General features: G+C 40.6%; 1 protein-coding gene across 4 annotated transcripts in view; it reads left to right on the top strand.

Annotated features, from left to right (window-relative positions):
• The window catches only part of ANO5 (anoctamin 5), a 95,072-nt gene extending 84,580 nt beyond the window's left edge, over positions 1–10,492 (top strand). For all 4 annotated transcript variants that reach the window (XM_038764789.1, XM_038764790.1, XM_038764788.1 and 1 more), the window contains 7 exons: positions 1,028–1,197; positions 1,684–1,781; positions 2,408–2,538; positions 6,102–6,307; positions 6,769–6,950; positions 7,672–7,777; positions 9,714–10,492. In XM_038764789.1, the coding sequence (XP_038620717.1) occupies positions 1,028–1,197; positions 1,684–1,781; positions 2,408–2,538; positions 6,102–6,307; positions 6,769–6,950; positions 7,672–7,777; positions 9,714–9,941 (1,121 nt within the window). In that variant the 3' untranslated portion in view covers positions 9,942–10,492. The remainder of the gene's footprint in view (positions 1–1,027; positions 1,198–1,683; positions 1,782–2,407; positions 2,539–6,101; positions 6,308–6,768; positions 6,951–7,671; positions 7,778–9,713) is intronic.
• The last annotated feature ends 15,846 nt before the right edge of the window (positions 10,493–26,338 follow it).

Below are 26,338 nucleotides of genomic sequence, written 5' to 3'. Positions count from 1 at the left end.
AGTCTTATTCATTGAGCCCTTCCTTTGTGCAGAGCACCGTACTAAGCACTTGGGAGAGTACAATATAACAGAGTTGGTAGACATGCTCCTTGTAACATGAGGATTATTTTCTCACGAACTTCATGCTAAAAGAAAACTTGTGGAAAACTCTACTGTTGTTACAGCCACAAAGTATATACTTCCGTCTGGACTCCTCTAGACATCATAAATTCTAGCCCAGCCCCTTTCACCAGAACTGACATCACCTAACTTCCTACTGTCCAAATTCAAACTTCCCATGAACCTAAATTCAAAAACCCCACCCCAACAGAACACTCATCCAACCCCAAGTAGTATTTCATTGGGAGAGATGCACATTCCTTGGTCAATGCCTCTGCTTCTTCTGACTTTGCATCCCATTCTATCTTTGCCAGTGCATGTTATCAGAAGATTTTTTTTTCCCCTAATTCTCCAAGAGTTTTCTATTTTAAACACATAGTGAAGGCAGATCATATGGGAGGAAAGACAGTATTTGGTAAATGGAAAAATAACAACAATTAGGGCTTGAGATGCTATACACTTCAGATGGAAATTAAATTGTGAAATATGAAACTCTACTGTTACTTACACACAGTATAATTCACATGTGTCTTCTGTTTGGGTTCCACTGGGCTGTATATCACTGCTCTTAACCTTAAAGACCAATCCCTTCCACCACAAGTGACACTACCTGACTTTCACCCTCCAAAATTTAAACTTCCCAAATGTGCCTAAATTGAAAGCAAAAACAAATGAACAAAAAAACACCCCTGCCCTCTTCTGCAAGATTGATTTTATTAATTCTACAGCTCCAGGAATGGAAAATACTTTGGTATAGTAATACAATTTTCTCTCCCTCTCCCATGATTCTAAATTTTGACCAGGAAATTTCCAAAATTGAGGTCAAGAAAGATTTCCCTAGCAAGAACAGCAGTTCAGGTGTCCAGTGAGTGGCAGATATTGGGAAGTGAGGGGTAAAAACATTAAAATGAATTTTTTGATTTTCCAGAAATTCCTAGGACACATCTAGAGTATGAGAACAGACTTACCATGAAGATGTTCCTCTTCCAATTTGTCAACTATTATTCGTCCTGCTTTTATGTGGCTTTCTTCAAAGGGAAGTTTGTGGGCTACCCAGGATCCTATACATACATGTTTAGCCGTTGGAGAAATGAAGAGGTAAGGATTCACACTAGGCAATATTACAATAATATAGACTTTCTTGATAATAATAATTGTTATTATCGAATTTATTAAGCACTTTTTATATGCCAGTCACTCTACCAAGTGCTGGGGTGAATTCAAGCAAATTGGGTTGAACACAGTCCCTATTCCACATGGGGCTCACAATCTCAATTCCCATTTTACAGATGAGGTAGTGGAAGCACAGAGAAGTGAAGTGACTTGCCCAGGGTCACACAGCAGGGAAACAGCAGAGCTGGGATAAGAACCCATGACCTTCTGATTCCCAGGGCCATGCTGTATCCACTATGCCATGCTGCTTCTTTCTTAATCCCATTGCTATTGTTGCGAATGGACAGAAAGTCCTGTATCCTTTTTGCCCCTACCTGTTGGCTTTTTTTTTAAGGGAAAAAGTTTCAATGTGATCATTGCATCTTGGGAAGTTTAAAATGACTTTCATTGTTTCTGTTTCCTATGTTTCAGTGTGATCCCGCAGGGTGCCTGATAGAACTGACCACCCAACTCACCATCATCATGGCTGGAAAACAGATATGGGGAAATATTCAAGAAGCTATTGTTCCGTATGTATTGTTCCCTAAAGGGCAGATTCTGGAAGTGTTGTGAAGAACAACTGACAGGATTTGGTGGCAGACTGAATTATGGGGATTGAAAGAAAGAGGAGTCAAGGACAGTGACAAGGCTATGGGCTAGAGATGGGGAGAAAGGTGGTGGTGTTCACTGTGATAGGAAAGCTAGGTGGTGGAGAGGAATTTGGTGGGGGAAGGTGTAGAGTTCAGTTTTGGACATGTGGAATTTGAGGTACAGAATGACATCAATCATTTATTGAGTGCTTGGTGTGTGCAGGGCATTGTACTAAGGGTTTGGGAGAGTACAAACAACAATGTAAGACACATTCCCTGCCCACAGCAAGCTTAAGTCTAGATGGGGAGACAGATGTTAGTATAAATAAATGTGTGTAAATGTAATTTTTGTTGTTCCATTTCATTAATCTTGAACAAGATTAGAGTCCTCTAGGCTGTAAATTCCTTATAGGTAAAGAATGTGTCTACCAATTCTATTGTATTATACTCCCCAACTAACTTAGTGTAATGCTGTGCACATGGTAAGGGCTCAATAAATACCATTGATTGTTTGGAAGACGTGATTACTTTCATTCATCCTACCCCTTCTTCCCCCTTCTCCACAGGTGGGTTTGGAACTGGTGGAGACGCCGTAAAGCAAGAACCAACTCTGAGAAGTTGTATAGCCGATGGGAACAGGATCATGATCTTCAGAGCTTTGGAGCCTTGGGGCTGTTCTATGAATATCTGGAAATGGGTAAGCTGAAGCCACAGGCTCCAAAGCATATTTTTTGAACAAAACCTTGTGTTGGATGTTGGCATATTCATTCATTCAATCATATTTATTAAACGCTTACTGTGTGTAGAGCACTGTACTAAGCGCTTGGGAAGTACATTTCCTGGTTTCATAGGCTCTTGAATCCAGTTGGATTGGGTAAAGAAGGTCTGTTCAAAAGTAGGCCTATCACTCACTCACAGGTAGTAAGTTTTGGGTTTTTAAATGCCTTATGAGCTAGAATCATTTTTTCTGGTTAACACTGTGTCATGAAACATCAGACTTGCCACAAGGATTCGGTGGGGGCCATGATCTGGATACCATTCCTAGACTAAATTGTTGGTCTACTTTTTAAATAAAAACTTCACTTATCATGACTCTCCATCTTCCTTCTTTCCTCTGCCTGAGGCTCTGCTGTATGTTAAGGAAGTCTTCTATCCAATGGCGTAAGCTATGCGCTTGCAGAGGAAAGGTTAGCTTTGCTTCCACTCAGGGATAGAGTCACCCAAGTGTAGCCAGGTCAACCCATCTCTAGCCCATACTTTTGAAGATAGAACCAGGCTCTGCACCTTCTTCCTCTCTGGGTGGCAGTCTAGGAAAAATTCATTGGCAAATTCTGGTAGAGCCAAGGGACTCATGCATGTGAGGACCAGGAGGATACTGTTCCCATCAACCCTTCCTGTGCCCTTCCCCATAACTTCTGTTTAGGGACTTTAATATCTGTATAGATGTTCTTGACTACCCTCCACTGACTGCTGTCTATCACTTCTAGACTCCACTGATTTCTTGCTCCACCCAACTTCCCCACACACTCGATGTCATTGTCTCTAGTCATTATACCATCTCTACCCTCACCAACTTTGAAATCCCTCTGTCCAACCACAACCTCCTCACCTGCCTTCTCTTCCACATGCCCTCTCCCCACAAATCTGTCCTGTTCCCACAGAGACCTCCGATCTCTTGGCTCCATCCAATTTTCTCAAGTCATCATGCCCTAGTCTCCATACCTAAACTACCTTCCCTTGACAAAAAAAATTGACAACCCTCAGCACCACTGTCTTTCCTAAACTCCACTCACTCGTTCTCCTGTCCCTTCTTAATCTTTCACTAGCCCACAGCCTTGCATTAACTCCAAAGTCTACTTCCTTCACTCCAGTTCACAAGCCACATATCAGGCTGACCTCTTCCACCTTAAGTTCATCCTTACATTTTTTAACTATGCCCAGCAAAATTATTTCTATATCCTTTTGACTCCCATGCCCATTGCCATTACAAGCTGTTTCAGGCATTTAAACTCCCTCCTCAAACCCCCTGCCCCTCTACCTTCACCATCTCTCACCCCTAATGACCGGGCCACATACTTTATTGAGAAAAAGAGAAGCCATCAGGCATGATCTCCATAAAATTTCCCCTATTCCCTCCAGTCCCCCTTTCCTCCTGCCCCTTCTTCAACTGTCCCATCCTTCCTAGCAGTATTTCAAGAGTAGATCTCCTGTCCTCTCTCAAAATCCACCCCTCCACCTGTGCATTCAACCCTATCCCTTTACACCTTATCAAAGCACTTCCTCCCTCCTTGACTGTCATATTCAATTCTTTGCTCTCCATTGGCTTTCTCCCCTCTACCCGACTTCTTTCAAACATGCTCATGTGTCCCTTACCCTAAACCCAATCCCCACCCCCCTTCCATCTTCATCCCATAGTTCCCTCCAATTATCGCTCCATCTCCCTCCTACCATTCTTCTACAAATTCCTTGTGTGAGTTGTCTGCATCCACTAACTCCCTAATTGTGGGAGCCCTTCAAAGTTCAGTTCTGGAATCCCCTTCCACTCTGCATCTACACCCATTCCTTTGGAGAAGTCATTCACTCCCATGGCTTCAACTTCCCCTCTACACTGTAAGCTCCATTATGGGAAGGGAAGGTGTCCACTAATTATTTTGTATTGTACTCCCCCAAGCTATTAATACAGTTCCCTGCCCGCAGTAAAGCTTCAAGTACCACTGATTGATTGATTGATTACCATCTCTAGGCAGGTGATTTGCAAACTACATTTCCATCCCGTATTTCTTTCCTTCTCTACAATCCCACATGTTCTTCTACCTTCAGGACATCTCTACTTGGATGTACATCTGACACCTCAAACTTAACATGTCCCAGAATTCCTTATCTTCCCACCCAAACCCTGTGCTCCTCCTGACTTTCCTGTCACTGTAAACAGCACCACCATCCTTCTTGTCTCACAAACCCATAACCTTGGCAATATCCTTGAATAATCTCTCTCATTCAACCCACATTCAGTCTGTCACTAAATCCTGTCGATTCTACTTTCACAACATCACTTAAAATCCACGCTTTGCTCCCCATCCAAACTGCCCATTAATTCTAGCATTTAGCCCACACTGCCTTGATTACTGTATCAGCTTCCTTGCTGACCTCCCCACCCCCTGCCTCTCCCCACTCTATTACATACTTCACTCTACTGCCTGGATCATTTTTCTACAAAAATTTTCATTCTATGATTCACCACTCCTCACGAACCTCCAGTGTTTACTCATTCACCTCCATGTCGAATAAAACTCTTTTAAGCACTCCATCACCTTGCCCCCTGCTACTTTCTTACCTCACTGCTTTCCCACTAGAACACAGCCCACATGTTTTGCCCCTCTAATGCCAACCTACTCACTGTACCTTGATATCATCCATCTCACTGCCAACATCTCGTGCACATCTTCCCTCTGGCCTGGAGCACCCTTCCTCTTCATATCTGACATATGATCACTCTCCCTACCTTCAAAGCTTTATTGAAAGCACATCTCCTACAAGAGGCCTTCCCTGATTAGGACTTCATTTCCTCTTCTCTTACTCCCTTCTGCATCACCCGTGTACTTGGAGAACCCATTGTAGGGTAGGGATTGTCTCTATCTGTTGCCGAACTGTACTTTCCAAGCACTTAATACAGTGCTCTGCACACAGTAAGCGCTCAATAAATATGATTGGATGAATTTGCATCCTTTATTCACCCGTCTTTCATTCCCACAGCACTTACGTACGTATCCATAATTTATTCATTTATATTAATGTCAGTCTTCCCTCTAGGCTGTAAGCTCATTGTACACAGGGAATGTACTGTCTTATTGTACTTTCCCAAGTGCTTAGTACAGTGCTCTGCACACAGTAAGCACTCAGTAAATGATTGATTAGTTTGGGGAAGCCCCAATCTGCCTGATCCCATTAAGTGTACCTCTACTGTCGACTTCACCCACACAGTCAAGTAGAGTTCCATGTGGCTCCAAAACAACATTAAACTTTAGTTTAGTTTTTCGGTTCTTTATACATTACAACTCAAGGATAACTACATTTTCACAATCCTCAAAATGTGTTTTTGCTATTTCTAGTCAGAGACCAAGATAAAATTGGAAACTATGATGGTAGTCTTGCATTTCAAGGTGCATTTCATGTAATGGGGCTTGGCATTTGAAATCAAAGCTTCGTGATGATTTCCCCGAAGCCCTGCCAATTGTTGTGATTTTCCATCTTTCTCTGCAGTCATCCAGTTTGGATTTATTACACTCTTCGTCGCCTCCTTTCCTTTGGCTCCACTTCTTGCTCTTATGAATAATATTTTGGAGATTCGAGTGGATTCCTGGAAACTCACCACACAGTACAGGAGACCTGTTGCTGCAAAAGCCCATAGCATTGGTGTTTGGCAGGAAATTCTAAATGCAATGGCTATCTTGTCTGTTGTGACTAATGTAAGTTGGCCCTTTTCAAAACTGACTTGTGTTGGAAGGAGTGGGTTTTGTGATGATTTTGAAACTCACCCTAGGCTCTATGTGTCAGTTGAAATCTACTGCTCCATTGGTTCCAATAAACTGCACTCCTCCCTGAGTAACAAGGGAAATTAAACGTGTCACACTTACCCAGAACAAATCCAGGCAACTGTTGGTCCCCATGCTGACTGTTCCAACTAATGGGGAAATCATTGGTACCACTGTAGTACTCTTGCCAGCCCTAGTTCATTCCAGTGGCCCATTTACTGTTGCCCACATGAATAAGTCCTAAGTTTGGCCAGAGTCCAAATATTTTAAATATCTGCCAAGCAAGGGGAATTACAAGTTAAAAATTCATATATCAGAATCCTCTGTTTCTGAATGGAATTGATTAACCCAGGGTATCGTTCCTTTTTTTTTTCTTTGTCTTTTGGGGATTTTAGGCCTTCATTGTCGCCTTCACATCAGACATGATCCCTCGCCTAGTTTACTACTATGCCTACTCAGTAGATAAAGATTCCCCTATGGCTGGTTACATTAGCAACAGCCTCTCAGAGTACCAGATACCAACTGTGGCAAACAGCACCATAACCTCCAACACATCAGTCACGTATTCCATTTGCAGGTTTGTATTTTCTACTCTAATATTACCCATTTGTACAAATTTTCTAACATTTAGCATTCAGTCATGGACAAAATAGTTACATTAACATATTTATATGGAGTTAGAAGAGGTTCTATATTAGTAAACTTGACTCATTCATCTGAAGTAAAATGGTCATATTGACCCTCCTGTGAAAGTAGGCCTAGTGATTGAGAAGCTCTAGTGGAGAGAGGATGGGCCTGGGAATCAGGAGGTGTAGGTTCCGAGGTCCGTTATGTGCCTGCTGTGGGGCCTTGGACAATTCACTTTCCTTGTCTATGCCTCAGTTTTCTCATCTGTAAAATGAGCATAAGATGGATACTGTTCTCTCCCCCTTATTGGTCTGGGAGCCCCATGTAGGACAGGGGGTATTTTGGGGCTGATATCGTATATCTGCCCCAGCTCTTATAATGCTTGGCACACAGTAAGCAGTGAACAAATATTACTGTTATACCATTAGGTAACACCACCCCACATACACCCCCTCCTCTTCTCCCCGCCCCCTTGGCCTCTCCTGCTCACCTTCCAAGCTTTCTTTAACTTTTACCCTTTTATCCTTTATCGTAGCTTTTAAAAATGATCCTCCATTTCCTCACTGCTTCAGTGTGCCCCTTCAATTCCCATACACCCAGATCACTCCTCCCATGTTCCACATGCCTGAATATGCCCAGTCTAGATTTTCACCTTCTCTTTGGTCTTACAGGTACAGGGACTACCGATATCCACCCAATCATGAGAAGAAATATGAGCACACAATGCAGTTCTGGCACATCCTTGCTGCTAAGATGGCTTTCATCATTATAATGGAGGTATGTCCTACTCAGTATAAGCCCTTGCCTTTTTCATCAGAATTATGGGAGACACCTGAATGCAGATACTGTGTGTATTGTTTCTCTTTTACACTTCCAATTGTTTAGTTCAGTAATTTGCACTAAGTAGGTGCTCAAAAAATACCACCAATTCATTTTAATAAAATGATCTAGGCACTACCTATTGCTTGTGAGAAGCAGCGTGGCTTAGTGGAAAGAGCATGGGTTTGGGAGTGAGAGGTCATGGGTTCTAATCCTGACTCCGCTACTTGTCAGCTGTGTGATTTTGGGCAAGTCACTTAACTTCTCTGTGCTTCAGTTACCTCCTCTGTAAAATGGGGATCAAGACTGTGAGCTCCAAGTGGGACAACCTAATAACCTTGTATCTATCCCAGCACTTGGAACAGTGCTTGGCATATAGTAAGTGCTTAACAAATACCAACATTATTATTATCCCAACCTCTCCTCTTTCGATAGAGAAAGTATTGTGAGTAAAGTCTTAGATTTTGATTGATTGTGAAATGTTTATCATTTATATTTCCAATGCTGAAATGTGATACCGTTGGCTGGAGTGCTTGTGATTGTACTGTGTGGGTTGGGCCAAAGAAAGTTTACATGTCATTTGAAGTGGGAAAGGGTGAAGGGTGAGATATATCAGGGGTGTCATCCACAAGTTCCTTCTCTCCTCACCAAAAAAAAAACCAACAAAAAAAACAAAACCCAAAAAATTACATCTGATGTGTACACTGAAGTTTTCCCCTGGACAGGATTTGGTTCATGACCTCAGAAAAATCTAAACAAGACCTGGGGTTCAAAGTTTATAGTGTACTCCCAATGTGCTGCACAAGTAGCAAGCCAAGTCCTAGACAAGAAAGTGATAAACATAATTTTTCAAATGGATGCTAACTGAACCCAAAGAGGTGACGATTTTAAAATGGGTTTTGTAAAATATGTAATCAGGCAGTTAGAGACATGATTTCTTCTGCCATTCCCCAGAGGTTGACAAGCAAACCCCATCACGAAGAACCAGCTGTATCTGAAGTCTTTCTTGCCAATATGCACTCTTGGCACTCACAATACTCAGTAGATAATAATAATAATAATAATAATGATATTTGTTAAGCGCTTACTATGTGCCAAGCACTGTTCTAAGCACTGGGGTAGATACAAGGTAATCAGGTTGTCCCACATGGGACTCACAGTCTTAATCCCCATTTTACAGATGAGGGAACTGAGGCCCAGAGCAGTTAAGTGACTTGCCCAAAGTCACACATCTGACAAGTGGCGGAGCCGGGATTAGAACCTCTGACTCCCAAACCTATGCTCTTTCCATTAAGCAACACTGCTGTTACATACAGATAATCTTTACCAGGACCATCAGGAAAAGGAAGATAGATTTTGAAGACGTGTCATTTCAGAAGATTTAAACACTTTATCCAGGAAGTTCAGAGCTTTGCTTAGTTGTAAATATTGTAATTATTGGCAATATTAGTCTCTTCTCTTAACATGTACTATTGTAGACCTGGAATGTCACCTAGTTTTTCTGTTCTTCCCAAGCACCTAATATAGTACACCACAATGAATGGTCAATGAATGCTGCCAACAGCACTAGTACTACTACTACTACTACTACTGTTTTGAATGAAATCCTGGAATGGATGCTTGTCTCATAGCCAAAGTAATAACAGAAATTTGTTGGCATAGGCACCTGGAGAGACAGTCAACAGACTGTAGGAAAACTCTTCAGTCCATCTTATCTCCAATTTGAGACAACTCTGTGATTTGGACAAACTTCCATGCTTATAATACTGAGAATACTTATACTTACAAGGTGTGGAAAACGTGATACTTAACTCTGAAGTAGACACTGTTACCACAGACCTCCTTCATAATGTAATCAAGCACTCTCCATTTCTCTTCCTCCCACATCCCCCAGCACATTGTGTTCCTGGTCAAATTCTTTGTGGCCTGGATGATCCCTGATGTCCCAGAAGAGGTGAAAGCCAGAATCAAAAGGGAAAAATTCCTAACCATAAAGATCCTTCATGAATATGAGCTCAACAAACTAAAGGAAAACCTGTGTGAGAGGCGGAATTGTCAAGATATAGAGAAGGAAGTTATGGCCACTGAAGGGAAGGTGGAGTTAGCAGCAGTGATGGGATAACCAAAGGAGCACACTGGTAGATGGCTGCCTGGGCTACCTGCAGTCCTCTTGCCCTAGGAATGTGCAAGCTGTATGTCAGTTTGAGTTCTTCAGTTTTTCTATCCAAAGATTTTATCCACTTTTATAGATGTCACTTGTCCTGAGCTCTGCAACGACGGAAGCTGTTGCCACTTCTCTGATTGACTGCTCACTCTCACAAATCATTGTTTTATAGTTTTCTGTTCATCTAAATGACGGTCAAATCTTATGTCAAGTCAAAAATCATGTATAACACTGCAGTTTAATCTTTTGGGGATGGATAGCCATTCAGCATCCAGACTGTATGCATGTTTTTACAGGCTTTGTCTTATGTGTTGTCTTCCCACAACTCCTTTCCTTCAATAAGAAATACATGGGGGTTGAAAGCAAAGAGAACAAACTTCCTTTTATACATTCAGGCCCAGCAGCTATGCATCAATGAAGAGCCTAAACCAGTGTGTTTTCTTATGGCATTTGTTAAGCACTTACTGTGTGCCAGGCACTGTACTAAGTGTTGGTGTTGATACAAGCTAATCAGGTTGGACCCAGCCCATACCCCACATGAGGCTCACAGTCTTAGTTCCCATTTTACAGATGAGGGGACTGAAGCATAGAGAAGTTAAGTGACTTGCCCAAAATAGCAGACAAGTGACAGAGCTGGGATTAGAACCCAGGTCCTTCTGACACCCATACCCATGCTCTATCCACTAGGCCATGGTGCTGCTTAATCTGTTTTAGAATCCCAACAAAGGTGGGGTTTAGATATGGTTCAGAGTCTCAGTGCTGAAGCCCTTCTGGATACTCTCCTTTTCAAGTAAATCCAGAAGTGCTGGCCTTCCAGATAAATGCAGAATTGTTCCTGGAGCTTGCCCTTTTAAGCATTAATAGAGCCTAAAGAGGCTCAGTTCTTTAGCGATAAGAATTTCTACTGTGTAAAACTTGTATATCAGCATTGCCATAATGTTTAATCTCTGTATGTCTTTAAGAGTATGACTGAGTGTATAGACACAAACAAGTGTTCTTAATATTTAATGAATGAAAAGCAATGTATATTAATGTATCTATTATCCTTGTATGGTAAACCTTTATTATTTTTAAGTTTGATATGTTCAGAGTTGTATCTTTCTACATGAAACAATTTTACAAAATAAATTATATCAGTTGTCTTTGTAAATTAGCTTCCAGCTTTGCCCCAATAACCTCGTTGTTTTGTAACTTACAGCAACTTCACTTCTTTTTATGATTCTGCTGCTTTTTTACAGACATATCAACACCGTAGTGCTCAGTGCCTTGTTTATATGCCCTTGAGACACAAGATGTGAAAATGTTTGTTGTTTCATTTATATACTGTACTATATATTGACAAGCTTGCAGACTTCCTGAAACTATGAATTTAACACTGAGGAGTATTCAGTGTTGGCTGAGCAAGAAAGACGGTTCCGCAGTGCTCCTGAATTAGGAAGAGGAGGATTGCTGATGAAGCAATATGCTTTCTGGGTTTGTCTCCAAACTAAAAGTAAATGCTAGAAAGGATTTTAACACCTTGAGTTTTAGAAGTTAAAACTAAATCACACAAATTAGAAATCACCCAGATTTGCCAACTTGTCAATAAAAAGAATATTTTTTTCAATTGCCCAAACCTTTAGGTATAGTAAGAGCATGGACATTTTTTTTTAAAGAAAACTAGTCAGTTATTCAAATATTTAGTTGTGTCTGAGGCTAAGTTGATGATCTGAAGTGTGGTAGAATTTCAATGTTGTGTTGTACTCTCCCAAGCGCTTTTAATACAGTGCTCTGCACACAGTAAGTGCTCAATAAATATGATTGAATTAATATTAAATATCTACCTCTTCTAAATGCAGTATGATTTGGCTGTTGGCTAAGAGCCCAGCAGATGGATGAATAATGCTCCAAAATAAGGAGCATATTAGACCTTTTTCCTTCCAACCAGGGTACCAAATTCTAGGCTTTCGCATCAGAAGCCAGATGACAATTCTGCAACCCTGATGATTGGAATTGTACACTATTAATATTTTCCAGAAATATAATAGAATTTGCTGTAGGAATGCATGTGTAATTATATTTCAGCTGCTCAAGAAAACCATTCTGATGTAAAGTGCAATAAGCCAAAGACACATTGACTGTCTGTGCCAACTCTGTCCCCGCAAATACCCGTGCATGCTGGGACATGTCCCAAAAGGATGCTTTAATGAACAGGGAGAGTTTCTTAAGAGTGAATTTGAATGCCTTCAAAATTGGAGAAAAGAGTGAAGAGTCACTATAGTCTGAGAAATATGCAAGCTGAGAAATGGAGTATTCAAGAAGGAAATCCACAGGTCTGCATGACGCTTAGGCAAAAGTGAAAACAAATGCTATGCCTAAAATTGAGTAGGTCCCGGAATCTGGTTCTGTCTTCTTTCAACAAATTCACAGAAGCACCTTTCCTTTTTCTTCTGACAACTTTCTCTTTTTTGTGATTGAAAAATAAAATATTTCATTTAACTCTCGTTCACAAGAGATCTTTCCAAATGACATTTCCTAACTGGATTGCGAGAGAAAATGGTTGAATTTATCTCAACATCAAAAATATCTGACAGCTAAATAGCATTTCTCGTTACACTCCAGAAAGGATTTGTGACACACATGATCAAAACATTTTAAATAACATTTTGTGCAGAAGCCATAAAAAGTAGAAGCCATATTCCTTTTCATCAGATATGTACTATTGACACTTTAAGTCATTTTAATGATAGAAGCACTAATGTCTGTGTCCAGGTGTTAAAGGGACAGTCTTGAACTATATGAAATATCTGTCTCTGTCCTGCCTGCTTAATGAACATCCTTCTTTCTGAAATATTATGCTGTATGAGTCTATGTAGTGGACTCTCCCTCCACCTTATCAAGTTGAAAGAAAAGCTGAAAGAATGACCATTTTCAGATTGTATGTGATACTGTATTTTAACCACGCTTTGGAAATGAGCATATCTCCCAAAAGTGCCCTTCAATCTAAATCAAAAGAAATTTTCTAGTGCTATTGCTGTATTTCATTTTGTAATCCAGTGGACATTTGTCTTGGAGGAGGGGAAGAGTATGATGGACAGATGAATTGGTTTTTGCTTTAAGACTGAATTTTCCTTTTTAAAAACTCAACAATAAATGTCTCTCATTGAAGGAAAAATAGCATGAAAAAGTGTGCTGCCATGAAACTCCATGCTCTTTCTAGCTAGGTTTTTTAAAAACCACACTTTTACTTTTGTATAAAACCACTCAAATGGCTTGTCTATTTCAACGTACAAATCAGTGGGAAAGATAACAGAAGGAGAGAGTAGTTTGTGTGGTGTGAGTTGTCAGTTCGGATCCTACAATGTAATGTTACACAAGCAGTTTCTTTCTCTAGAAGATAGGTGACCCACTGTTCTGTGGTACACCCTAATGAAGTCTTTTTTGTTGGTCATTGTTGCATTTATCTTACTGAATGTTCATTTCAGGAAATTTAAATTTGGTTGATGAATAAAGCACTGTTTTATTTTGTAAGTCACGTGTCTGATTTGTTGCATTGAGTTTTCTAAGTGATTAACAGTTGCCTGAGGCAGCCCTGTGGTCCTTCTTGGCAATTAAGCATTTCTCCATCTTTCCATATGAAAGATTTTCTTTAATTACAAGAGGGAAAAGCTGGATTACTTTGGCTCTGCCTAGGGTGAGGGATGTGCTTAGACTAGGAGTCCCATGTGGGATAGGGATTGGATCTGGCCTGATTATCTTGAATCAATGCCAGCACTTAGTACGATGTATGGCACATAAGCACTTAAATACCACACTTACACCCACACACACAAATGAACCTCTCTCTTGCTAGTCTCCACCCCATTCTCCCTCCCATTTTTAGTAAACTTTTGTATGGTCATTACATACAGTAATATGGCCATCTGATAATACTTCTAAAAACACATGGTCTTAAAAGAATCATGGTCACTGAGCAGAGAGAAGAGGATTTTGCTCCCAGCTCTCTCAATTACAATGCAGTAAACTGAGGTAAAAATGTTCATTTTGTAGTATTCATTGAATGTGTACTGTACCAGGCACTAGGGAAAAATACAATAAAGAATTAAAAAAAGAGAAAAAAAGAGATGATCCCTGGCACTTGGAAGGGAGTGAGAGCTGGGAGGGTGGGGACACTCATGCAAAGAAAGTTTGAATACATAAAGACAAAACACGAAAGGAATGCAAGGGCAATGATGAACTCAATAATAATACTGTGGTTGAAAGAGCCATTTTCAGGATATTTACCACACAGGTGGGCTGTTCAGAGTCCAGTGCTCACAGCAGTCACCTTTCCCATGTTCTAACATTGTGGAGAATGTGCTGCTGCTGGCAGCCTGCCCTGCTCAGGCAAGGTGTGTTGGACCAGAGCCCAACATGATGTATTGGAAAAGCGGCATGGACCCTTGGCGTCAGTGCTTGGCGATCCGGTAGTGTGAAAAATCTCAGACCGGGTTGCTGCTGCATGATTACTCTGTCAGTGATGCAATTTCCCCCCTTCCTCTAGAATGTATCTCTGGGAAGCCTCTGAGTTCCCTCTCCTCATCCCACTGCTATTGCTTTTCCAAGCTTGGAGATCATCATTCATCTGTCTCCTGGCATAGAGGCCTCAGATCTGAAATGACGAAATGACCACTGATCAATTGGAGCCCAGAGATGGTCTCTGAAAAGACACACACTGCCTGGTGGAGTTTTTCCACCAGCAAGAGAAGCAGCAGACCTGGAAGCACCAGAAGTATAGCAGTGTCAGGGCTCAGCAGCAGGCTCAAAACCAAGCCATTAGTCTTATCAGCAAACCCTACCACCTCCATCAATATACGCTTGGCCCTTTAACTTGCCCTAAAGCAGATTTTTGCCAAATATCCTTGCCCTACACAGTGGTAGCTTGGACTTGAATTCAATACACAGGAACTTGTTTGTGTTGTATTTTATGATAGAATAATTCCTTTTCAAAGCAAAATTTAGATTTGGGGGTCAAGGGGCCAGGCAAAAAGGAATTTCTAATAAAAGATAAAATACAAAATACTTCCAGGTTTTCTTTTCTTCTTGGTCAATGAATTGCACTGGGCACATAATTCACAAGAATCCTATAATAATAATAATAATAGTGGCATTTATTAAGCACTTACCTTGGGCAAAGCACTGTTCTAAGTGCTGGGAGGGCTGCAGAGTGATCAGGTTGTCCCACAGAGGGCTCACAGTCAAGCTCCATTTTACAGATGAGATAGCTGAGGCACAGAGAAGTTAAGTGACTTGCCCAAAGTCACACAGCTGACAATTGGCAGAGCCGGGATTTGAACCCTTGACCACTGACTCCAAAGCCCATTCTCTTTCCATTGAGCCACGCTGCTTCTCTATGAGAGTCCAGGGTGGAGTAATCTGACCCGCGGAAAACTCTCATGTTTGAAGCAAATTGCAGTTGTGTATTGACCACAAACCTAGCCCTTCCTTCCTTATTTTATATTTCCCTGGTGAATCATGGCAGCCCTTGTCCCTTCTTTCTGCTAGAGAGCAGGAGTAGTTGATAAACTGCCCTCCACCCTCTCACGGGCCTCAGATTAACAAAGCTGGACCTAATGTTTTGGAGAATGGGCAACTATTTCCTTTTGTGTTGAGGAAGTTTAAATATTCACGTTGATCTTGGCAAATACAATTTATTTGAACTTCTTAAACTTCCTACATATACCGTGAACCCATGAGACAGAAACTAAGTCCAAGCACTTAGCACAGTGCTTGGCACAAAGTGCTTAACAAGTACCATTTTTAAAACAATGGTTATAGAAGTATCTGAAGAGGTAGAATAAAATGTGGATTATTTTTGGAGCCAGTGATCATAACTTATCAATTAGTAGTGTTTTAGTTTATTGTGTCCTCATTAGTTTCCATGCCATGGTAGGCAAAAATGACACGGGGATTAAAGCCTTCTAGAAGTTATTGAATCTTGATGTGGAAGCTGATGAGAATAGAGCAAGCCAATTTTACTTTCATTTTATAGAGAAATATCCCAAATGAGCCTTTTAAAGTAAGTGTGGTGAGAACATTTCCTTCCATTCTAGGATGATGATATTCATGTTGGTTGTACCATAGAGCAGGTACTGAGGAAGGGATTTGGGGGCTTTGAGGGAAAACAGGAGATGAAATGAGTAGTCATGTGCATATGGAGACATCTGACAAGAGCACTGAAAGTTATGAATTCTAAACAGTCCAGGTTTATAGGCATCTGACTTAGGGAGCGCGTATGGGTTCACAATATATGTAGGAGGGAGTTTAAGTTTGAGTAAAATTTGTTTGCCAAGATCAATGTGAATATTTAAACTCCCCCTCTTCATGTGTGGTGAAGAAACTCAAGTGAGAATAAATATTGTTCAAACCTTAAAAGTGTGACGCAAGGATTTTGCACGTAGCTGCTATAGGATTCCCAGGGGTTCAAGCTTATCAGTTGTGAAATAGTAATGATTCCAGGAATTTGTGCTGTGCTTGTCCATCAAGGGGCTCAAAACAATCATTTTGTATCACTGTAGAAATAGTTGTAGCATTTTTCCACTAATCAGAAATCTCCAAGTTATCTCCCTTGTAAGGGTATCTGAGGTACCTCCCTACTTATGATGAGCCAACTGCAACAGTCACTGAAACCTAACCCATCCAGCAGAACCCACTGGCAGGCCTTGGGTTCTTACTGAACCGAAAGGAGGAAAACTAATCTTATTGTTCCTCTTCCATGATCCACATCCAGACCTAATTCAGAAACTCTTGGATAGCCCCATCACGGCTCATTCCTAGAAGGGTCCAGTTGAAAATAGGAGGAGATAATGCAATTTGATTTCTTTCTTAAGGGCAACAATCCTTCTTTCACTGCAAAAGCCAGTCTGGAGACTATGCAGTGATCCTGGAGGAAAGTCTGAAGAGGTCTTCAAAGAATAGAAATGCAGATACTTCTAAGTTGTTATCCAGACACAATGGGAAGAATGGAAAGTGACCTGCACAGGACTTAAAGAGGATCTTATCACACCAGGATTTGCCCCCTTTCATATTAACCAAGTGCAGGGTTAGAGCATAGTGGATAGAGAACAAGTCAGGGAGCCAGAAGGGCCTTGGTTCTATTTCTGTCTCTGCCACTTGTCTGCTCTGGGACCCTGGACAAGTTTTTTTTTTTTTTTTTAAGTGATAACTATTTGTTAAATGCTTACTAAGTGCTAGGGTAGGAACAAGTTATTTAGGTTGGATGTACTCTGTTCCACATGGTGCTTAGTCTTAATCCCCATTTTACAGATGAGGTATCAGTTGCAGAGAAATTAAGTGACTTGTCCAAACTTCACTGTTCCTCACTTCCCTCGTCTGTAAAAAGGGCATTAAGACCGTGTCCAACCTGATTAGCTTGTATCTACCCCAGTGCTTAGTTCAGTTCCAGGCACATAGACATAACATTAAAAAAAGAAAAAAAGAAAAGAAAAATCACCCAGGGGGAAAGTTACATCCATCTTCTCAGTCTGCCAAGGCAGCAAGAGAGCAATTGCTTGCTGGAGTTTTGGCTCCCTGTCTAGGAACCTCATGAGAAAAGCTAAGCTGTCTTCCACCAGTCACTGATCCCCTAACCACTGCATGGCTACTGGCAGTAAAATCATGTCGACACCCCTTGAACCAGCATAGAGTCCCCTCCAGGATAGGAGAGGACAGCTCTTTATTCTCCTGGGTTTTAAGTCATCTCTTTTCTCCTGTCATCATTTTGCTAGTAACATTCTCACAGGCTGATTAACACATCAGAACTAATTGTTTTGGGAGAATATGTATAATCAACCTCTCTTTATCTCTCTCCAGTTCTCATGCTGAGATCCACCAGTTGTTTAATCAATTTCTTTGTGTTTTTCTTCTCTTCCAATAGTTTCTAACTCAGTCTTCTTTCCCTACTTCTCTTGCCAATTTAGTCACATGCTCTGTGATACAGCCTTTGCCTCTTGGGAGTTTGGTTTACTCTTTGGCCTGTAGTTCAGGCGTTTTACATTCTACATGCAGTTCCATCATAAAATATCTGAATTTAACATTCACATAGGTATTCATAGTATTTAAAAGGAACTGGTTAGAATAAAAGGAAGAACAAACATCTAGGAAAGTAGGCCAGACATGGAAATGCTCAGGCTTCAGCTTCAAAAAGTGAACAGATTTTTCAAACTTAAGCACAGACAAATCAATGGTATTTGAGTGTTCACTATCTGCAACTTACTAATTCGCTTGTATCTACCCCAGGACTTTACAGTGCTTGACACCCAATTCCATTATTGTTATTTCTAATTTCTTGGAGAATATAATTATAATAGAGATTATAAACACTATTCCCGCCCTCAAGGAGCTAAATGTGGAATGAGATGACGGCAGTGGGTGAAAGGTTTTGAAGTCTCAGAGTGAGGAGTTATTACTAGACAGCTGAACCAAAACAGCTTAAAGAAGAAACAAGCCTAGAAAATAAGAAGTTTTGGTCTCGCATGTAAATCAATGATTCAGAATACTGGATCTCTAAATGCAAATATGGGTATGTCATTAATGAATGCAACTTTCATTGTTAGGAGACTAATTTGAGTTGAACACTGAGGGGGATTTGGAAAAGAGGTTAGCCTGGGTCAGAGGAAGATTCAATGTCTCTGTCATTGATTCATTCAATCATTTATTGAGCACTTACTGTGTGCAGAGCGATGTACTAAGCACTTGGGAAGTACAAGTTGGCACACTGAAGGGTTATGGTGTTGGAAAGCACAAGGGCCTAATTCAATTTGATCAATGTTTTAGGAGAAAGAAATACCCCTTGCCCTCTGTGTACACTGCTTGTAAATACTTGAACAAAAAAGCAGTTTATAGCCTCTTCTCTCCCACAGCCAGGTTGATGGGACCAAGCATAGCAGATAAATTTTGCAGAATGAAACAATCCTGCACAAATTCATTTTCACCACTCAATCCTTTTGAAGCCAGTGAATTCTCCAGTGTGGGCTAGTTTTCTGAAGATATTTGAAATGTACATATGACATATATGCTCAGACACTGAGAAAATTCCACAGAGCCATAGAAATATTAAATAAGGGAATCAAAAAAAGAAAATGAGGTCTCTATTGCCAAACTGCCTTACCCAGTTTCAGTAACATCACCAGGAATTATACAGCCCTCTGAGTATTCCTGGACCATGGCTGGGCTTAGATTTTCTGAAACAGATTAAAACATGTTTGTATTTGAAGTGTTTCTTTAGCTCTTACATGTTTTTATTTTCTCCCCTTCTCCCTGGCCTCAACCTTCCACCCTCCATCACTACCATTTCACCCACTGTCTAAATGGATTCCTTTGGGGCCAGTTACCAGAGTGATTTTGCAATAGCTTTGGCCACACCATAGAAAACCTGTCAATCATGACCTTGGCCTTGTTTTGCCTGGGACACTTTGGAGGCATTACTTCTTATAGAGAGAAAGGTGCCCTGGAAATTGTCACTTACTGAAATTTAGCTTATAATCCCAGCCTGGGGAGCTGAAGTATGAGGCATTAGTTGAACTCTTCCATCAGAAAAATCAACTTGAAATTAACTAGGTTAGTATTGTCATGTTTGTTAATCAGGTGAGCTAGATTCAATTGTATTTATTGAGCATTTACTGTGTGCAATGCACTGTATTAAGCTCTTATGAGTACAGTACAACAGATACATTCCCTGCCCAAAACGAGCTCACCATCTACAGTGTTCTTGCCTCTCCATTCTGGGTTTTACATCATTTGAAATCACGTTATGGCAACTGGGAAAGATGGATTAATGAAATCCAATCCAAACTCAAAATCCTGTACTCACTATTCTTTTCATCCTCCATGTGTTACTGAAACATTTAAGAAGCAAAATTGATTGATTTGGATCCTATCACTGGTTTTCTTGAACCCCTGTGAAGATTTTTGAGTGTCATTTTCAGCAGGGTCTCAAGAGCACCTTTTTGAATGTCTAATATACACTTTGGGTGACTAACACCTTTCTGTCTTGAAATAGTAAAGGCCATTAGGGTGAATTTTGCATTGCATTCAATTTATATGTGAATACCCACTACTAGGGGAACAGATTGTAAGGTGAAAAGAACCAATGTACCTTCAGTGTTCAGTCCTAGTCGATTGGTAAGAAATGTTGGAGTGGTCAAAGTTCATTCTACAGACACTTGGAAATAAGTTTTAAGAACTGCTCAGCACCAGTGGAAGGAAAGGGAGATAGAGAGAACTTTTTTATTATTATTAATTAGCAGCAAGAAGCTTCTCTTTATCTCTTTTCATGGTAAAAGGGTTATGCTCCTAAACTGGAACAGTGGGAAGGAGAGAGAGTCCTGGATAGGTATGGAGGTAAAGTTTTGGCATCTGAGAAATTATGGGTCTATTACACAAAAGAACTGAATAATCAATTAAAATGAACAAGAGCTAATAAAATTTTTGTCTGTTCTGTAAAATTCTCATTCGTAACCAGTGCCCTTAACTAAATTGTTTTGTTAGTTGATGGCAGCAGTAATAATTGGTGAAAGAGAAGAGATTGTAAGTGATTAAATTTTTAAAAGTCTACTCTTTCTGTTATCCAGAATGGCACTGGATATGACTGTTGACAAAAAAACTGCTCTCAAGATCCAGTCTTTTGTTGAAACAGTATATCCTAGTAGGAAGTGCAAAGGACTGGCTGTCAAAAGATCTGCTTCTAACCCTATCTTTGCCACTTGCCTAACTTTAGTTTTTCTGTGTCTCAGTTTCCTCATCTGTAAAATGATAATTAAATGCCTGTTCTCCCTCCCCCTTTAGACTGTGAGTCCCATGGAGAACAGGTACTGTATCTACCCCAATTCTTAGTTATGTGCTTTTCTTAGGGTATTTGTTAAGCATTTCTATGTGCTAGGCATTGTTCTAAATGCCGGGGTAGATACAAGCTAACCAGATTGGACACAGTCCCTGTCCCAGATGGGACTCAGTCTTTATCCCCATTTTACAGATGAGGTAAATGAGGCCCAGAGAACTTAAGTGTTGTCTTCAAGGTCACACAGCAGATATGTGGTGGAACAGGTTAGAACCCGGGTCCTTCTGACTCCTAAGCCCATGTTCTATCCATCCACTGGGCCATGCTATATCTGTGTGCTTGGTGCAAAGTAAGCACTGAACAAATACCACTATTATAATACCTGCATTCATTCACATTCCATATCTGGATACAAATGGCTGTCAAGGATAATGATCTTGCAAGCATTGGAGGCTACATCTTGGGTTAAGCAGAGAAAAAAAATTAAAATAGTTTTAAAGCAATGTTGAGATTGGTGAAACAGTGATTTGCAGCAACTTCAAGAATAGCCAGTTGAAAGCAACGAATGCTTAAGTGGCAATAAATCCTCCCTATTTTTTAAGCTACTTGCTTGTTCTTTGTTTAGCTGATGGAAGGAAGAGTCAATATATTAATCATTCAGACAATCATTCCCAGAATGTGTCCTGAGCTTTCCAGAACGAAGTTACTTGCAGAAAAAAAAAATTTCCCATCAGGTCACACTTTCATTAGCATTGTGGAACCTGGGTTCAGAGGAAGTGTAGTGGTAAAGCAAAACAGCATTAAATAAATGGGAAGTGATGTTTTCATGCAAGTTTTGGTGTTAACACACATAACGTAATTGGTTTGAAATTATCCAACAACAACCTGTCTGTGGCATTCTTAACCCTTATCTTCAAGGGGTGGTACTCATATTAAGCAGAAGAAGGTTAGAACCTTACAGGTTTAATTTTACAAATCAGTTTTAAGAATTCATCAGGGAATGTTAATTTGAATTTTATTTCTTTTGTACACATGGAATTTCTATGACTAGGCTCTTCCAGAGAGTTAGGAAGGCAGCTAACCAGGGGAAATGTTTCATGATGAGAATTTTGACCAGAAGAAAAAAAAAATACTATAAAATGAATTGGCCTCATTGCAGAGTGTTTGCCCGATTCATGAAACACTGGACTCGTTCTTCAAGATTCATTCCCAAAACTCTTCCCTGGTTTTCATTCCACCGTTTTTCATCTAAGTTTTCCAGTCTTAGCCTTAGGACTGCCTCCTTAGAGATTCCTCAGTTTCTTTAGTTTACATCATAAATGTACTAAAGAACAATGCATCATATAAAAAGCAGTAGTGAATGGGCCACATTGGAAATAACACAGAACCACAAAAAAGTAATAAACTAATAAAGATGGTCAAGACCTGCTGAATCATTCTTTTTTACTTACTACCTTTTTCTTAGAACACATCTCTATGGCACAGTGGGGCTTGATAGCCCCAAATTATTCCCAGGCCTTTGCTAAAGAAACAATCCCAAGTGACCTTATTATAAAATGCTAGTTGCTGACTTGGGCCCCATACTTCTTTTGAAGAAAGACAGTGAGTCTTATAAGTACAGTGTACTTTTATGAATTAGGACTCCCAGGTCTGACTGTGGGGTGAAAGGATTAACACTTTCCATATGCACTCAGCAAGCCTATCCCTTTTTAAAAATCAGTCAGATGTACCAGATACCCATCATAAGGTTGACACAGCCAAAGTTCAGCTTCAGAAGTCACACACCGAGAATTCCCAATCTACCCTTGTCTCCAAAGATTAAACTGTCAAGTGGTGTGGGCAGAAGACGAAGAATGGGAGAGCCAACTTTTGTAAGACAGTCTGCATGGAGACCTCAATGAAGAACCAATTACAAACTGTAGCAACAGTCCCAGTAGAAAGGAGCCAGGACTGAAGTGAATCTAAGGGAAAAAAAAATTAAATGCTCTGAAAAATCCAATGAGTCACCAAATGGGAACATTAAAAAAAAAAAAATTATGACCTGTCAATGACTGGAATCAGTTAGGTATTATCCTGTCATACTTCCATCCCATTAGTCCCTTAAGTAGATTTATGGGAGAATATTAAAATTACAGAAACCTATATTGGCAAGACTGAACCTTTGAATTCTTGGCAAGCTGAGAACAAACCTACTGAGCATTTCAGATTGGTTGTAAAGAGAAGCAGCATGGTGTAGTGGATAGAGCTTTGGCCTGGGAATCAGAAGGTCATGGGTTATAATCCTGGGTCTGCCATTTGTCTACTGTGAGACCTTGGGAAAGTCCCTTCACTTCTCTGGGTCTCAGTTACCTCTTCTGTAAAATGGGGATTGAGACTGTGAGCCCCACGTTGGGCAGGGACAAGCGTCCAACCTGATCTGCTTGTATCCACCCCGGGGCTTAGTACACTGCCTGGCACATAGCTAAGAACTTAATACCATAAATAAAAAAGACAACATTTTAGGGACTGCTGGCAGGACCTTCTTAGCCTTAGGACTGCCTCCTTAGAGATTCCTCAGTTTAAATGCTAATATGTGCCTGTTTCCACAATAAAAATATGGTAGCTCTTCTGACAGTAAGTGTCTGAATATTTCAGAAAGATAGGTAGGTTTCATGCTAAAAAGGCATCTCAGGAGATCCATGTCCTACAAGTGAATTTACAAGAAGTCTCAATCATTTCACCAGTTTAGACAGGGAGACAGTGTTTCTTCCCTGTGAACCACCACCAGATTTCAGCCCTTCTACATCCAAATGGCCCCCCAACCTGGTCAAGCAGCCATATTCCAGGTTGACTACTTCATTAGACTCCTGGCAGATTTCTTAGCCTACACTGTCTATCTAGTCACTACTTCACTCTACTGTCCATATCATTTTTCTAAAATATCATTTTGTACCTATCTTCCTATTCCTTAAAGACCACTAAAGGTTTTCCATTCTTTTCATTCCTCTTGTCCTACTGCCATGCCACCTTATACTAGGACTTCAGTTTAAAAAATAAAGATACCCCCAGTGCTTCATCTTCTTTCTCCCCACTCCAACCAGATCAAATTTCAGTGGCCAAAGCTGCTGAGAGCAAAAACTAACTTTGGAATCAAAGCATTTTGAAAAATCCATATGCTTCTTGAAAGCCCCAATAATCACTGATTAGCTACTAGTGTGCTGCTTATTTTAATTTTGTGTATTTTATTGTTTCTTCACTCCTTATATGTCTTTTGCCAGTCCTCTTTCCTCTCTTCCCTTATAATCTTAGACTGGGAATGCCTTGAGGGCCAGAAGTGTACCTAATTCCCAACTATGTATATTTTCCCCAGACACTAATATAGTAAGTCTTTAATAATTTCGTTATGTCCAGTAGTGGTTCTTGTTGTAATTTAGAATTAAAAGGTAAGAAAAATTCATCTGAGGTCACGGAGACATTATAAGTACATTTCTTTTGTGTTTCTACTGATTAAATGTGTCTAATTGCAGGTGGTATGGCAGCTTAGAGCTGTTCCCTTCACCACATGGCAACCCAGCAAGATTCTGGGAATTGAGTGACATCAGGATGAAGCAGCAAAACTGGGAGCTGGTGAAGACCTAAATGTTCTCAATCAATGGAGATGACCTTTATTTGTTCCAGGCAATGTACTAAGCACTGTGGTATATGCAGGCTAGTCAGGTTGGACACAGTCCATGTTCCACAGTCTCAATTCCCATTTTATATATGAGGTAACAGGCACAGAGAAGTTAAGTGACTTGCCCAAGGTCACAAAGTAGACAAATAGAAGAATGTGGGTTCTGATCCCACCTCTGCCAACTCCCCGTCCCATGCTCTATGGACTATGCCATGCTTGCTGATTATTATACCTTCACCAGGTTTCCATGACTGTACCTGAGATTGGACAAGTAGTTTGTGGCTCAAAAGATTTTAGCCTTTCTGCACAGTGAAAAAAAAAATCAGGCTAGCTAGACATGGCCAGGAACTGAATTTTCCCGTCAATGCTATAAAACAAACATGTCCTCCAGAGAATTAGGAGCTTTCCAGAATCCTGTGCTAATACTAAATAAAGAATTGTTGCATTTGACATAGCCACCTAAAATGCCTCTCCTGTACCTACCTCAGAGAACTGTGGGGTGGTATCAAATCAGATTGTGGCATCTGCTCTACCAGGAGAGCCAAGGCATTTTAGGGAATCCAAATGGCTACAAATTCCTGAGGTTCCTATTAAAGTCTAAAGCATGACTATACCCTAGGAATTCCTTAATCTAGCTAAACTATGGAGAATTCTTTGTGTACCCCCACCACAAAGATGTTAGGCTATATATTGTCTCTGCCCTCAGCATACACTCAATTGAAGGATAATATGTGGGTGCAAAATGCGGAGCTCCATGGGGACCTCATGTATAGTTGCCCACCTCCACCAATTTGCACTGGGGAAATTTATCATTTGTCTAGAAGTTATTGCACAAGGGGCCAAGGCATAGTGTAAGTAGAAGTCCTGTATCAGTCAGAACAATTCCAAGTTTTCATGGTTCATCCTAGCAGCTGGAAAACCTCTAGTTGGAGCCGTGTTTATCCAGGAAAATGTCCATCAACCAGGACAGCAGCAAAGAGCTGGAGGTCTGTAAGGGAGGCTGCACAGTGCCCTTTGTCCTCTTGAGCAACAGTGGCAATGCAAAAAACATGGCTAAATGTGTCCTTACCAGACTGTTTGCTTGAGGTTTCCCACACAGCCAAGAGAAGTGGTTCTGGCCAACCCAGAGTTTTATAGGATATAACCCACATTGCCACTATGCATAGGGCAGCAGCCAGGCTTTAAGCAACAGGAGTGACCAATGGGTACAGGTGCACTGGCATCTTCAAGGTAACAGGAGAGAGACAGATGACTGGAAGCTACAGCAAATCACCCTGATTTTCAATCAAAATTGTAACCAGAGGCCTATCAAACCAACTGAAAAGACTTAGTCAGCTATGTACTACTTGAATCACCACCTGGCTTTAAACTAAATCTCCACACAGCAGATATGATCCTCTCAGATTCGGGAAATGGGCAGAGACCACCACCAGGACCTTTACACCATGTTAATCCATCTCAGATCATCCTAGGCTAGGCCTAGACCTAGATCAGACCTAGGCTTCCCTGAAAAATTCAGGCAGATTCTCATGTTAGTCCACAATATGATTGTTGGTGGAATTAACTCCTTGTGGGCAGGAAAGTGTTTACCAACTCTTATAGTGTACTCTCCCTAGCACTTAGTACAATGCTCTTCATACATTGAGCACTAAAATACAATTAAAGAAATCCTGTCACTATCAAAGTAAAACAGGGCTGTTTGGTAGGGACAGTTCTCTTCAACTTCTTCTATGATGTAAGGCTCAATGATGCCATAAGAGAGAGGGAAGCTAGGAGGGAAGCTACTTTTAACCCACAGTAAGTTTAGAGAAAACCTTTGCAACAGTGGTACAGGAACTGCTGATGCAGATGGCTATCCTCTGGAGAAACCTACACAAAAAGCGAGTATTATGGTCTTTGCAGATGCTA

This window comes from Tachyglossus aculeatus, chromosome 22 (assembly GCF_015852505.1).
Source record: "Tachyglossus aculeatus isolate mTacAcu1 chromosome 22, mTacAcu1.pri, whole genome shotgun sequence".
Lineage (NCBI taxonomy): Eukaryota > Metazoa > Chordata > Mammalia > Monotremata > Tachyglossidae > Tachyglossus > Tachyglossus aculeatus.
This window is presented reverse-complemented; position numbering and strand designations above follow the sequence as displayed.